The sequence below is a fragment of the Salvia splendens genome, chromosome 9 (genome assembly GCF_004379255.2).
Source record: "Salvia splendens isolate huo1 chromosome 9, SspV2, whole genome shotgun sequence".
NCBI classification, from domain to species: domain Eukaryota; kingdom Viridiplantae; phylum Streptophyta; class Magnoliopsida; order Lamiales; family Lamiaceae; genus Salvia; species Salvia splendens.
In genome coordinates this window covers 17,416,170-17,431,242 of record NC_056040.1, presented here as the reverse complement: position 1 = coordinate 17,431,242, position 15,073 = coordinate 17,416,170, and the positions used below count along the sequence as shown (strand labels likewise).

Genomic DNA, 15,073 nt, shown 5'->3' with positions numbered 1-15,073 from the left:
TTTGATTTTTGTTGTTCGGTTCTCTATTTTCCGGGATCAGTTATGTTTGGATTTCAGTTTGCTTCAGCTTCATTAGGAAAATTCAAAATTTTGTTTCGAGGTATCGAATGCTCACTCTTAACAATGGTGACAAGTCGTGTAGGTTTGGTTACTTTCGAGTCAACCTATTAACAATCCAATTCAATAAGGCATAATCCGAACATAACCTGCTAAATAGATTTTCAACCATAGCACCAAAAAAATGCTAAATTTTTTTTAAAAAAAATTAAATATAAAAGTTCGAGTTTAAATTATAATTTTAAGAAAAATCTTAACAAAAAACTCGTGAAATATCTTTTTGTCCTATTAAAACTTTTTAACCTCTGCCAATGCTTATGGCACACCCAGAATATGGGGCCGAAAATTGAAGTAAATTTGTTATCCAAGCCCAAAAAAGCCACTACTAAAAATCTATGCTACTCTGCTTCCACTTTGAATAAAGAGTAAACTATATAAATAGTATCTGATATTTTACTTTCGCACAGTAACGGTACTTGATCTTTATTTTATATTATTTTTGGTACCTATAAATCACATTTTTTTGTACCTGGTGCAATTTCCACCCCAAAATGCACTCTAAACAAATACATTTCCATTTGTGTCATAGAGAATAATTAAGGCATACAAAAATTAGTACCAAAAGTGATATTATAATATCTTCTCTCATTCTCCTCACTCTTTATACTATTATTATTAATTAATATTAATATTATTATTTTGATGTTATAAATTAATAATTAATTTATTTTTAATATCATTCAAATATACTTAATTATAATTATAGTTATAATTATATTTAATTATTATAATAATATTATTATAATACTAAAAACTAGTAGTAATTAATAAATAATTATAGTATAATCACTTAAATTATGAATCATATAATATTATATAATAATTCTAATTATAATAATTATTATTATTTTATATTAAATTTATAACTAATCAATATAGTCTTAATAAAAATTTAAAATTGTGAGTTGTATTCATAATGATATAAAGAGTTGAATATTTTTAGTTAGGTGTTTCAACCCTAAAATGAGTATAAAATAATTTAATAATCCCTCAAATTGTGAGTTGTATTCATAAATGATAAATTTTTTTGAATAGTAAAAATCGAGTTTGGAAGATTAAAGAAAATATTTACTACTATTTCAATGACCGCAAATTGTGAGGAGGACAAGTTATAGTAAATTGAATATAGGATCTTTATAAAATATTACAGTAATAATCTTGTTGCGTGACAAATTATTTAAAAATGAACGCTTTATTTTGTATCTCAATAATATTCCTCCTTTTGACTCCAAGAAGATGAATCACATTTCCGTCATGAGATGAAAAATATCAAAAAGTATCTTACATAACCACTGTTTTATTTTTTTTTATTATATTATGGTGCTAATTTCAAATATACCAAATACATTATGCGCAGCATATCATTCCTTCCTCGAGTAGTAAGTTTAATGTTTTAGGCATCTCTCATTTATTCACTTTATATGGCAATCAATTAGTAGTAGTATGTAATTCCTCTGGCGAAATAGCGTGTGGCTCAAACCGTAGCATGCGACATTCCCGCGAAAACACATAACAAACTGTGCCTTTTTTGAATTTGCCCCAAACTGCATACGAAAATTTAGACAGAAAGGTATCTTGGCGATTTGCTTAATTCCCATCTTTCTGTCTCCTTAACAGGTTATTCATTCATTTCTTTGTTTTCATCATATTATTTTTTCCAATTTTGATTTTCTTCTTCTTCAGGAATTGTGTGCAGATATTGAGTAATATTGTAGTAATTGGTAGATTTTAAAGGGAGAGAAATGTTGTGCTGTGGAGGTGGTGAGGAAGAAGCCGCCGGGCCTCCACCCAACCAATACACTACCCCGCTTAAGCCCGGCAACAACGGCTATGCTGCCACCACCGGAGGAGGTATCTTTCATCTCATCAAAATACTTCAATTTCATTTCTTTGGAACATACTTCATTAATTGGCAATTGTTGTATTTTTGTCCTATTTATTAGGGAGTACATCACATATTATTGTCACGGACATTAAATATGATTATTTTCGTGAAGAAAGCTATAGATTCTTATAAAAATATTGGAATACGGAGTTAATTTTAGTAGAACAATCCAAAAGTAATAGGTAAAAGATTAGTTCCTTTGTGAAAAATGGTTATATTAATCTATTACTACTAAATAAATCACGATGAAGAAATTTTAGTCGGTCTAGCTATTCTCAATCTGAAAAATAAATCATGAAGTTTGTGATTCTCGTAATCATCTATTCCTTCGATTTCCCAGCGAATTACGCGTTGATGTAGAAACTGATTTAAAACACGTGTGCAAAATGTCATTTCGAACTTCATTAGAAGTTATTGTTTTGACCAGGTATTTTAAAACGATTATCAGCGCGTAATTTGGTAAAAAAAATGAAGTAGGTGATGTTTATGAAGTTTTTTTGAATAGTATGTGCTAAATAAATGAAGGTGCAGGCGATCGAGGAGACCCTCGGGGTGGCGGAAGAGGCGGAGCGCCTAAAAAGGCGTTGCCAATCGAGCTTCCGGCGTTGTCGTTGAACGACCTAAACCGACTAACCGACAATTTCGGACAGAAATCCTTCCTCGGCGAGGGCTCCTACGGCCGAGTATACTACGCCACCCTAAGCGACGGCCAGCCCGCCGCCATCAAGAAGCTCGACACGAGCACCTCCGATCCCGACACCGACTTCCCGGACCAGCTATCCACCGTGTCCAGGCTTAAAAACGAGCACTTCTTGTCATTGCTCGGATATTGCTTAGAAGGAAACAACCATATTTTGGTGTATGAATATGCGGCGATGGGCTCATTACATGATGTTTTGCACGGTCGGAAAGGGGTGCAGGGGGCCGAGCCCGGCCCGCTGCTGACGTGGAATCAGAGAGTTAAGATTGCCCACGGCGCGGCCAAGGGCCTTGAGTTTTTGCACGAGAAATGCCAGCCGTCGATTGTGCATCGTGATATTAGATCTAGCAATGTGCTTTTGTTTGATGATTTTCTTGCCAAGATTGCTGATTTTAGCTTGACCAACCAGTGCTCCGACACTGCGGCTCGCCTGCACTCTACTCGGGTTCTTGGGACCTTCGGTTACCATGCTCCCGAGTGAGTTCAAAACTTTCCCCCAATTTTACTTGTTTGGTAGGGAAGATCGATAAGACAAAACATGATAAAAACACACAGTTTAGGTCATTTTAGCGTTAAAGTAGCATTGGCCCGTTAGTTTCATAGAACAATTGACAACCGATCGTAACAATTGAAATTTCATATATTTAGATGCAATTACTTTTGAGTTAACTAACTTGTTTTGTGCATCACACTATGGACGGGATGTATTAGGTATGCAATGACGGGGCAGATAACTCAGAAGAGCGATGTTTATAGCTTCGGAGTAGTGCTTTTAGAGCTCTTGACGGGGAGGAAGCCGGTGGACCACACTATGCCAAAAGGGCAACAAAGTTTAGTCACATGGGTAAGTACATCTACATTTTCATATTATAATTAAATGTATCATCAAAATATGTATACTACAAGAGTTTGGTACATTAAAAATGGCAATCTTGTTGTATGCAGGCAACTCCAAGATTGAGTGAAGATAAAGTGAAACAATGCATAGATCCAAAGCTGCAAGAGGACTATCCGCCTAAGGCCATGGCCAAGGTATATTTCAACAAGTCTAATAAATTAAGTTATGCATTTTAATGTAGAAAAGAGGATGATCTGGTTTTTATGGTGGATGCAGATGGCAGCAGTGGCGGCACTGTGTGTGCAATACGAGGCCGATTTCCGGCCTAATATGACGATCGTGGTCAAGGCTTTACAGCCACTTCTCAATGCAAAACCAGCAGGAGCTGCTGCAGATTCTAATGCATGATTCCATCAACATGATTCATCTCCAAAATTCAACAATTTTTTTGTATCTTTATTATTAGTCTCAGCTTGTTCTAACCAACTGATAGAGGTCTTCTACACATGATATATTGTAGATTATCAAACATATCATGTTGTTGCCGAAGTTAAGATCCATAATTCTATTTTTGTTTATTTTATGTGTTCATTATTTTGTGGATATGGACTTGTTTTGATTCAAACATTCTAAATTCTAAGAGATTATATAATCATATGAATACTCATAAGATGAATAACCATTATATCACTACAATTTTATTAAGAAAATCCTACATAATACAAATTGTGATTTATTTTAAATTGCTTAATATACTAGGTGTTATTATTACCTAATCTAAATGGGACATATATTTAAGGTTTTAAACTCGTTATTTTTTACTACTTTCCAAAAAGCCCGAAAAATGAACAATTTGCATAAATAATTCACACATTCATTGGGGAAAAAGAGGATGAGAGAAATGTGAGGAGGCAATGAAGTACTTCATCATTCACATTATAAGTGATTCTCATGACTTTCTTTGACCGTCCCATTACGAGTGAGTCATTTCATTTTTAACAAAAAACAATACTTTTACTCTTAATTATTTTATTCTCTCCCCATTTATCTACTTATTCTTTCTTAAACTCACTTAACAATAACATTATTTTTTAAAAATATCTCACTTATAATCGGACGAAGAAGTAATAAGCATAAAACTAAGGGGGAAAGGTGAAAAAAACGACAATGTGTTCAGAAGTTTCGGAAGTAATTCTTTGACATCTTCCCTAGAAAGATTCAGTTAATGTATTGGACACCCAATTTCTTTATGGTAATGTTTTTTTGGTAGAGATGACATATCATCTCCTCGCCCCCCAAAAAATAAAAATAAAATGTTTCCTTCAGAATAATTGAAGCCAACTTGATAATTTAAATAACCTGTATTCCATTCACATTCGATCGTAGTGCATTGTTTTTCATCATACTTTATGCTCTAAGACAAAGGTACAAAGATGGTTAAATAACACTTGGAAATTGAACTATCGTTACAGTAACTTGTCTCTCTCTCTCTCTCTCTCCCTCTCTGAAATTGTACCAGCTACAGCTATTATATAAGAAATACTCCACCTCAGACCTGAAGGAAATAAAACAAGGAGAAACTAAGAAACGAGTAATAATCTCTCCCTCTCTCTCCAAATCATTTTCGGTGCGACACATTACCTCTTATTATGAGCGTCTGGACCTCGGCTTGCAGCGGAATTCAGCAAACAGTGCTATGTGGTCTGAAGACCATTCTGGAGAAGGAAGAGCAGTATCTTTCCGCAAGCTATTCTCATCCAAGAGCTCCAACAAAGACTCCACCGTTAACGAGTCAGCTACAACCACAGATTTATATGTTACTCCATCTTGTTATTTAGAGAGGGGGGGAAGGGGGGAGACCGGGTGTGAAGCAAATAGAAAGCAAGAAGAATGAATTGAACAGCTAAAATATATACCTGTATAGAATATGTAATCATGGGTACCGATAAAATCTCTAGTGCAGTTTGTGAAAAGGGGTTCATTAGTAGCAGGATCCGTTTTCTTTCGCTGCTCCAGACCCAGTCCGGCCACAACTCTTGCAAAGGACGAGTAAGCACTTACCTGAAATGAAACTCAATGCAATGTGTATGTAAGTTTATCTTGCAATACAAACGACACACTGAAATGTGGTCTTAGGATTCTCGTACCAATGGGAGCTGATGCGTCAATTTGCTAAGAGGACGAAGAATTCCGAGGGGGTCTATGGCTAGGTCCGGATGATTTTGATCAACTTTCCCCATAGCAAGGAGGGCATGAGGGGCACTGGTGATAATAAACAGGTAGTAGATTAAACTTACAAAAGGTCAAATACAAGCACCCCAAGCTAACCATATAATAGTGTACTATAGATCAGAGAGAGCACCTTCCCGGAACAGAATTGAAATCACCACACATCAGCATTGGAATATCTGCACTCACAGCTATTTTTTCTAGTCCTTTTATTAGTGTATGAACCTAAAACAAGGAAGAAGACGAGGTACTTAGACAAAAAAGAGGAGTATGGATGTTTAGAGAGGATGTGGGCTCTGATAAAAACCTGCCAAAGCTTGACATCTTTCAACTCTTGCTGCACGTTTACATGTGTGTTTGCCTGTAATAAAATGGCCATAAGATGATCTGCTAGGTACTCCAGATACACAACAGAGGAGTAACTCTATCCAAAGCTATCAAGAAAAATCACACATGAAGGGAGAAAAAAAATGCTTAGTAATTTACGAATGAACATCTTCCTACAGAAGTACCTAAGGGCTAATAAATGATATATTTGAGGCCAAAACACACAGGATCATATTACTTTACTTTTCAATTCAAGTCATTTAAATAATCTATCATAGATAGGAATCATCTTTGACAACCAATGGGTGTAGGCAGAAGGAGGCAGAAGGAGGCAGCAGGAGCCAGAACACTGAGCCCACTGATTCTACAAAACCTAACTTCAAGTGCCAAGTTTACTAGTGCTCTGTACTTCACGTTAACCTTTGACAAGCCCGAGGTCATGATGATACTTTGAATTTAGCAAACTAATGCTCCAGTCATTGGAAAGATTTAAATTCTTATTTGCACCAGACTTAAGACCAAATGCCTTCCTAAGTTAATTGATGTTTCAAGAGTAAGACCTATACAAATGATTACTCCTAGCATCTTTAGCTTTGCTAGGGAATCGGCATCATAGTAATATGTGGTTAAAATCTTACCACACAAATAAGCTGGCGTTTCCCGGCATTATCAGCACCCTGGTTACTGCACTTGGCTTCTAGAACCAAGATGAGCGCAACATTATCCTGTACAATGGAAGGATATCAGATGGAATATATTTATCTTAATTATGAAACAAATGACCAGCAAAGTAAAAATTCCAAAGAAAAATTGGTCTTTCTCTTGTGCAGTACCATGATCAACCGGTTTAAAGCATTTTTCTTCTGAACACTTGGTATGAATGCTTCAATTAAAGACTGTGCAGCTTTGTTGAACTCAACCTAAAAACCACAGGTGCCAAGTATCAAAATGATAACCAACTTTCCCACAGATGTTATACAAACATGACAATTTGGTCACCTCATATTTCTTGACATTAGTGAATCTATCACGACGGAAAAAAGTAGCACATCCATCAATGTTTTTCATGGCCCCAACAAAAACCTATGGGAAAAACAGCATACTGCATCAATAACATGTTTTGGACATCCAGATTCAAAATAGATCTTTTCACTGACCTCTGTTGTTTTCATTTTGAATACAGCTTGATAACCATGTTTGTCCAGCTCCGGTGCGAAGAATTCCTCAAAGTGGTCGCTTTGAACCTATATTGGGCCACAAACAGAAAAAGGTCATGTTGCAGAGTGTAAACATGTTATAAACACGAAAAAAAGAACATCATTTCAGTATTTCAAACTATAGCATCCTTTAATAAATTGGAAAGTTCAATTGACCAGTTATGTCTCAGTCAACACAGTTACAAAAGTACTCATTCATCATGGTAAGGAAATTTCAATACATTGACAAAAGAAATGCTTATAAACTGATCATTTCAAACCAAATAGAAAATGAACATGAAATCTCAAGAAATGGAAGTATATGGTAATAACAATTGGTGCTAAAAGATCTCCACATGTTTAATGCTTTTCTCAAGGATGTCAAATTCCTCTACAATGCTAATTGCTCAACATAGGGGCATGAGCTCCAAAAATAACCTTTTTCCTAGTTTCACCAATCATAATGAAAATAATTATAAACTCAAACATAACTTCTAAAACATCCAGAAAACATAATGGAAATTTGTGCACTGCTTGGTACCTCTTGGAGACAAACAATGTCTGCACGGTAGCCAACTATCTCTCTTAACAAATTTTGCCTGCGGTAAGGCCAAGATAGAGCCCAAGTGGGACAATAGCTGTATGCATCACTAGTCGCATATGCATCGGATAGGATATTGTATGAAAGCACAGAAAATGTCATTGCAGATGAAATACGCCCATCAAAATCTATATTCCTTGAAACATCCATTCCAACAGGAATCACCCGTCGCGGAATGGGTGACGGAGCTGGAATCACACGTGAAGTTGAAAAAGTACTAGGAGATCCCACAGTTAATTTAGTTTCAACATCTACTACAGTACACTCAAATTTAAGGACATGACCAACATCATCAGCTGTTGGTGTGTATATCTTTGTGTATCCAACTTCAACCCACGTTTCACCACCATTTCTTTGAGTAATGGCAGTAGGGTACAAACTACTGTTTGCATTCGACAAATTAGGATTTGATTGAGATGTTGACAAGCTAGCATTACTACCACTACTATTGAAGCGACCAAAAACTTCCTCCTCCTCGGTTGCATTCTCATTTAAAGCAGTAGCAGCACGTTCGTGCAGGAGACGATGATGTTGCCAGGCATCTGCAAAGCACTTTGGCGAACAATGGTAACTCTTGGCAACAGGTAATTTCGCCTTGAGACATCCAAGGCATTGTAATGTAGCCTGCTCGGTTGGGTGAACATTACAGACTGCAACTTTTTTGTCACTTAGTATGCGATACCTGCATGGAGACCCAATTATTTGCACGCGCAAACATTCACAAGTATTCTGATGTAGTATGCATTTAGAAGTCGAGTAACATAATTATTGATTTTGCTATTCAGACTAATTTACAAGCTAAATGAATAATTCATAGAGTCCCAGTCCAAATGATACATGAGACCAAGAATCTGATGCTTCAATTTCCTCGGATTCTCGAAAAATTATTCAGTTGTTTTCCCTAGAAGCCACTGTTTTAAACTGTACCCACAACCACTAGCAGTCGGAGGGTGTTTGGCTAAGTTTATTATTAGACACCTTACAAGCTCTGACAGGTTGTAAGATGCTCCAAGAGCTTATAAGTTCACAAGTATGAATATATTTGGATAACTGAGCTTATAAGCTATAGAAAGAAAATTGAGGAGACATGAAATTCGATAGGTATATGTTAAAGATGACAAATTATAGTAGGGTTATATTTGTTAATTAATTGTTGCTTATGAGATCATGGTAAAACAAGATGCGATTGAAGAACTTATTTTTGGGAGCTTTTTACTCAGCCAAAAATCCCCTTAGTAGCAACTAAAGCTAACAACTAGCTTTCAAACAGTTATATCATCAAGAAAACACAAATTTAAACCACTAATAGGTAAGCGATAACCACAGATTTATTCATATATTATCAACGAATTCATATATCAATATTTGAATGCAAAAGAAAGCTGACCATTTATATCTCAAGAAATGGCCGTCGATGGGGTTGAACTCAGTAATATCATCAGAAATGTGAGACTTATCAGTACGCTTCAAAAGCACGTATGGAGTCAATTCGCATCCAACAATGGGTATATCGGACGGCAAGTGCACCCGAAGCACAGTTACCATTTTGCCCTCTTCTTCTTCTTCTTCAACGCCTCGCCCTTTGCTCCCGTCGTCTTTCCAAACCCTAAAACAAAGTAAATTGAGGAATCAAACAACACTTTTAGGCGGACTTGTGGCGGACCCGCCATCACCCACGCACGGTGCCAATCGCCAGCGTTACGTCCTGAAACCTCAATCAAATCGCAAAAATGGGAACCGATTTGTGAGAAACCAATATTAGAGATTTCAAAGGAGGGATTGGACGATCCTGGGATGAGTCAATCGAGATTGAAGGAAAAGTAATGAATGGTTTGGTGGTGTAGAAGGGGCTATGTCAATGTAGAGAAATAGAATTGGGGGAAATGAAATCAGAGGGATTAATAGGACTGGCAAATCGATTCATTGGAAAAATTAGGGTTTTACAGCATTAGAATTTACGAATTTGAACCTAAAATAAAAAGGGTGAAAACAGCCATTAACAAGCCTACCAGAACCAGATATTCGCTGCAGCGAGAATTGATGCAGTGCGGTTGGCTGCACAGAGTAAAGTCGCTAATTTCAAGCGACACGACTTCTATTATAATGATCTGAGTCACCAATTCACAATTATAATTAATTTATTATAATTATGCTTCAAATTTAAGATTTATTAGGGCGTGTTCGGTGTTTGTTAAATTGACAGAATTGGGGATAAAATTGAGCATTAGAGCATCCACAACCGTGCTTTTGCCAGCGAGCACGATTGTGGGCCCGGCGCCACTATTCCTGTCTGCTCTCTGCCAAGAGCACAACACCCACAGTTGTGCTCTTCCGCAAGGACGAGCACAATTCAATTTAAAATTCAATTAAACAAAAACATTTCCATAATATTAAAATTCATTAAAAAACCACAATAAATATTACAAATTACAAATAAAAGAAAAAAGACATAATTAAAATCCTAAAAATTAAAAATTACATAATTAAAATACTAAAAATTAAAAATTACATAATTAAACTCTTAAAAATTAAAAATTACATAATTATTGGCTAAAATTACATAATTAAACTCCTAAAAATTAAAAATTACATAATTAAAATCCTTAAAATTAAAAATTACATAATTATTGGGTGTGAAAGTAGGGGTATTTATAGATGAAAGTGTGTATTTTTTGGGGAAAAAAATTAAAAAAAAAATAAAAAGTGGTAAAAAATGGATATTTTTTTTTGGGAAGTGAATTTTTTTTTAATTTTTAATCAGTTTTTTTAATTAAAAACCGATTTTTAATAAAAAAAATATTCAAAGGCAACGACTATGCCGTTGCCCAATCGCTGTTCGCCACGTGTCCTGCTCGCTGGCACGACGCCAGCGCAGCGGCGGCGAGCCTCGTCCTTGCTAGCGGCGCAGACGGACGCGGGGCCCGGCGCCACCGTTGTGCATGCTCTTAGAGCACCCACAACCGTGCTCTTGCCAGCGAGCACGGTTGTGGGCCTAGCCCCACTTTTTCTGCCTGCTCTTAGGCAAGAGCACAACACACATAGTTGTGCTCTTCCGCAAGGACGAGCACAATTCAATTTAAATAAAAACATTTCCATAATATTAAAATTCATTAAAAAACTGAAATAATATTACAAATTACAAATAAAATAAAAAAGACATAATTAAATTCATAAAATTAAAAAAACCCACTACGCGTTGCCGAATTTCGCCCACATGTGTTTGATTAGGTCTTCTTGTAGCTCAACGTAGGTTCGGGTATCGCACATTGTGTGCCTTGTTTCGATCCTCTCACCCACCGTCGTATGCACACCTCGGCGTGGGGGAGACCTCGCGCTTGAGCTTCCGGCTTCATTCTCGTCGCAGAAGCTAGCCGCCCTCGGTCCTTCGTCGGCTATAATCATGTTGTGTAAGATAATGCACGTGTACATGATGTCGGCGATATTGTTCAATTACCACAGCCGAGCCGGGGCTTTCACAATGTTGAATCGGGCTTGAAGGACCGCAAAGGCTCTTTCGACGTCTCGGGTCTTGCGGGTTGCTGAGCGTCTTCACGAAAGTCGACCACCTTGGGTAAATACCATCGGCGAGATAGTAACCCATGTGGTATGTATTTCCGTTGACGGTAAAGTCGATCGCCGATGCTACACCATTCAACACATCATTGAAGAGGGGTGAAGAATGGAGCACGTTCAAGTCGTTGTTGGATCCGGTAACGCCGAAATATGCATGCCAAATCCATATGCGGTAGTCGGCGACCGCTTCAAGGATAAGTGTTGGGCCGCCGCCTTTGTGGCCACTTAAGTGTTGCCCCCTCCAAGCAGTCGGACAATTCTTCCACCTCCAATGCATGCAGTCAATGCTGCCAAGCATTCCGGGAAGGCCATGGACTGATTCGTGAAGACGAAGCAACCGTTGGCAATCATCGGTGGTGGGTGCCCGAAGGAATTCATCACCGAAAGCTGCACGAACGCCCTCGCAAAATTTTTTAAGACAAAGGATTCCAGCGGAGTCACTAACATGCAAATACTCGTCGAAGAGGTCGGCCGTCTGCCCAGTAGCGAGTAGTCGGATGGCACACGTACACTTCTGCAACGCCTAGATACTTTGCCGACCGGCTGCATCTGGACCTGTTTGGAAGAATAACACGAGCGGACAATGTGTTGACAATACGCATAAACAAGCGCTTTGACATGCGAAAACGGCGCCTGAAGTAATCTACCAAAAATCGCGGCGGGTCGGCAAAATAGTCGGCAACGAGCCTTTCGTGGGCTCCCTCCCGATCACGATAGATGTAGCGGCGAGTTGACCTAGTTGGTTGAGGAGGAGGGGCGGGGGTATTCGCTACGACATATGCTTCATAAGCGGCACGATGTTGTTCGTAGTATTCTTGTTCTTCGCGCTCGGCTTCCAAAATGAGATGGGTGAAATCCATTTAAGGTTCTGAGTGAGAGATGAAGATGTAGATAAGTTGTATAAAAAATATGAATGAGAGATGATTTGATGTGAAAAATGGATGATGAATGTGTGTATTTTTTTTTTATTTTTTGGTATTATTTACGATTTTTTTTTAAAAAAAAGATTTTCCAACGGATATGCCGTTGGCCAATCACACGCTGCCACGTCGCCTGCTCGCTGGACGTGCTCGATGCATCGAGCAGCGCCGTACCAGCGGCGGACGACGTCTTCCGTGCCGCTGGCACGGACAGACGGACGCTGTCCGTCCACCGTTGCAGATGCTCTTAATGTCAGTTCGGTGTTCCCCATACAAATCTGTATCGCTCTCACACCCCCCGGCCCGTTCGTCCGTCCACCGTTGCAGATGCTCTTAGGGCACCCGCAATGGGGCGCCCAATGGCGTCCATCGTCCTAGGGCACGGACGATGCCCACATTGTGGGTGCCCGCCATCGTCCGTGCCCTACGTCCGCGCCCGATGCATCATCTGCGTCCGATGCATCGTCTGCGCCCTATGTCGCGGACGATGGCCTATCGTCCGCGCCATCGTCCGCGCCATTGTGGGCTCGGCGGACGATAGGCCATCGTCCGCGACATCGGGCGCCCCATTGCAGGATCGGCGGACGATGGTCGCGGACGATTGCACATGTTTTTTTATTTTTTGTATAAATACCCCTACCCCACCTTCATTTGTAACATTTCATTTCACGATTTCACTCTCGAAACTCTGATTTTTATTATTACTACGAAATGGATTCAAGTCCCAAGAGTTCGATGTTTGGGGAGGCGCGTTGGTTGGGTACAGAACCCGCCGAATATCGGCCGTTAGACTCCAACACGCAGTATGATCCCGAAATTCAGCACATAATCGTACGGTTTGTCTGACATGGAGCCGTCACCAAACCGACCCGTCACCCCCTCCCGCCGCGCCGCCGCCGCCGACGCCACCCCTTCCGCCCCCGCCAAAAAGAAGCGGACCCGGCACCGCGCGCAGAAGTTGCCTCCTCCGGGAAATTGTGAAGAGTACGCCCCGGCCGTACGAACTACTAGTCGGAAGAAACCCTCATATTGGCGAGGTGTTGGGTGGACATATCGGAGGACCCGATATTCGCGAACAACCAGAGGCAGGTGGCGTACTGGGAGCGCATCGCCGAGTGTTACAATGCGGTGAAGCCGCCGAGCGCGTACAAGCGCCCACGGGAGCAGCTCCGCAAGCACTGGGACCAGGTGAAGAAGCAAATCAACCTGTTCTCTTCGGAGTACGAGAAGTGAGCGAGGGAATAGGGGAGCGGCGAGAGCTTGAGCGACGTGCGCTCCAAAGCGTTGTTGTCGTACCTGTCCCTGTACGGCGAGTTCAAGCACAAGGCCATCTGGGCGCTCTTGAGGGATAAGCAGAAGTTCCAAGGCAGGATTCTGCACACCGGGGCGACAAAAAGGACGAAGACCACCGAAGCTGGTGGTTACACGAGCAGCGAAAGCGAAACTCGTCCGGTGGACCTCAACCGGACGTACGAGGACATTGAGAGTTCGGGCACACCGATGTCCTCCCTGCATCCCATAGACGTCAAGGCTGCGAAGGCCAAGGGGAAGGCGGCGGTGACATCATCCTCGACGGCCGCCGCCCCATTTCCGATCCCGGTCCCGCTCTCGACCTCGAACCCGACGGCCGCCGCGTACGAGCAGTTGGCAACAGCCTCGATGGTGAAGACGTTGTTGCAGACGCACAAGGCCCTCAAAAAGTGTACGGACCCCGCCGAAGCCGAATATCTCCGGGGGTTGATCGATGAGCTGCGCCAGAAGTTGGGAATTGCGTAGATTAGCCAACTTGAATCGTGTAACTTTTGTTTAATGAATGCAAACTTCGCCGGTATAGTTAATCGTTGTGTTTTTTAATTTAGTTTGCATTACATATTTGAAAACATTTAAATTAATTAACAAAACAATAGTATAACATATAGGGCGCGCCATAGGACGCGTCTTAGGGCGCCCCATTGCAGGTGGGGGTAGGAGGATAAAACTGATGACGTGGCGCGCCATAGGACGCGCCTTAGCTAATGGCCTTAATGTCAGTTCGGTGTTCCCCATACAAATCTGTATCGCTCTCACGCCCCTTGGCCCACACTGTTCCTTCATTATTTCCTTGGTTACATTTCTTCACCCTACTTGATTTTTATTTCACGTCTGACTTATTGGACCAAGAATTAGGGTTAAGATGACTAAATTGGCCCTGAAAATCTCGATCCCTCAGTCACTTTCAAATGCACATGTTGTAGCTCTCTCTCTAAGCAAATAGCCGGCGATGTCTCCGTGGTTGAGATCGATTACAACGACGATGCGGATTGAGGAATTGTCGAGCGCCGGGGAAAAGATGTAGGAGTAGTTGCAAATGTCTGATCCAACCCAATCGGCAGTGAGAAATGGTCGCCTTCTTCCATGCCTGCAGCGCGATGTAGGCGTGACAGAGGAGAGGGTTTTCAAAGACAAGCGATTTTGGATTTGCCGCGTCTAAGACTGTGGGGATAGATGGTGGAATTTGTACAAAATGACGAGGGCATATTTGTCCAACAACATCGCATAGGTGGTCGACCGAGGCTCATTTCGTGTATAGCAAACAGCAACAAATGAATACCAATTGGTGGGGCCGACCACTTTCTTTTCTTCCAAGAATCATTTCATACAAATCCAATTATTCATAACCGAACACGCCCTAATAATGAAAGATGTGT

The 15,073-nt window shown here is 40.3% G+C and overlaps 2 protein-coding genes across 2 annotated transcripts; one reads left to right on the top strand and one right to left on the bottom strand.

The window, feature by feature from the left end:
- The first annotated feature begins 1,694 nt into the window (after positions 1-1,694).
- On the top strand, positions 1,695-4,001 carry LOC121747143 (probable protein kinase At2g41970). The gene is made up of 6 exons (XM_042141138.1): positions 1,695-1,734; positions 1,801-1,968; positions 2,534-3,179; positions 3,414-3,546; positions 3,648-3,734; positions 3,817-4,001. The coding sequence occupies exons 2-6, from the start codon at positions 1,860-1,862 to the stop codon at positions 3,946-3,948; spliced, it is 1,107 nt and encodes a 368-aa protein (XP_041997072.1). The 5' UTR covers positions 1,695-1,734; positions 1,801-1,859; the 3' UTR covers positions 3,949-4,001.
- An 885-nt stretch (positions 4,002-4,886) lies between these two features.
- LOC121749025 (carbon catabolite repressor protein 4 homolog 1-like) lies at positions 4,887-9,911 on the bottom strand. Its single transcript, XM_042143634.1, has 12 exons — positions 9,281-9,911; positions 7,834-8,575; positions 7,254-7,340; positions 7,096-7,179; positions 6,930-7,016; positions 6,735-6,821; positions 6,077-6,130; positions 5,903-5,994; positions 5,688-5,802; positions 5,457-5,601; positions 5,182-5,336; positions 4,887-5,095 (listed from the first exon to the last, which is right to left on the bottom strand). Exons 1-11 carry the CDS (start codon positions 9,436-9,438, stop codon positions 5,188-5,190), a joined length of 1,800 nt encoding a protein of 599 aa, XP_041999568.1. The 5' UTR covers positions 9,439-9,911; the 3' UTR covers positions 4,887-5,095; positions 5,182-5,187.
- Positions 9,912-15,073: the final 5,162 nt, after the last annotated feature.

Excerpts from the sequence above, each read along its gene's own strand:
- LOC121747143 (XM_042141138.1), top strand. The coding sequence starts at position 1,860 with ATGTTGTGCTGTGGAGGTGGTGAGGAAGAAGCCGCCGGGCCTCCACCC. Across the intron at positions 1,969-2,533 it reads TGCTGCCACCACCGGAGGAG|GCGATCGAGGAGACCCTCGG; the intron begins GTATCTTTCATC and ends ATGAAGGTGCAG. Across the intron at positions 3,547-3,647 it reads AACAAAGTTTAGTCACATGG|GCAACTCCAAGATTGAGTGA; the intron begins GTAAGTACATCT and ends TGTTGTATGCAG.
- LOC121749025 (XM_042143634.1), bottom strand. The coding sequence starts at position 9,438 with ATGGTAACTGTGCTTCGGGTGCACTTGCCGTCCGATATACCCATTGTT. Across the intron at positions 6,822-6,929 it reads CTTTAAACCGGTTGATCATG|GATAATGTTGCGCTCATCTT; the intron begins GTACTGCACAAG and ends TCCATTGTACAG. Across the intron at positions 5,995-6,076 it reads AAGATGTCAAGCTTTGGCAG|GTTCATACACTAATAAAAGG; the intron begins GTTTTTATCAGA and ends TCCTTGTTTTAG.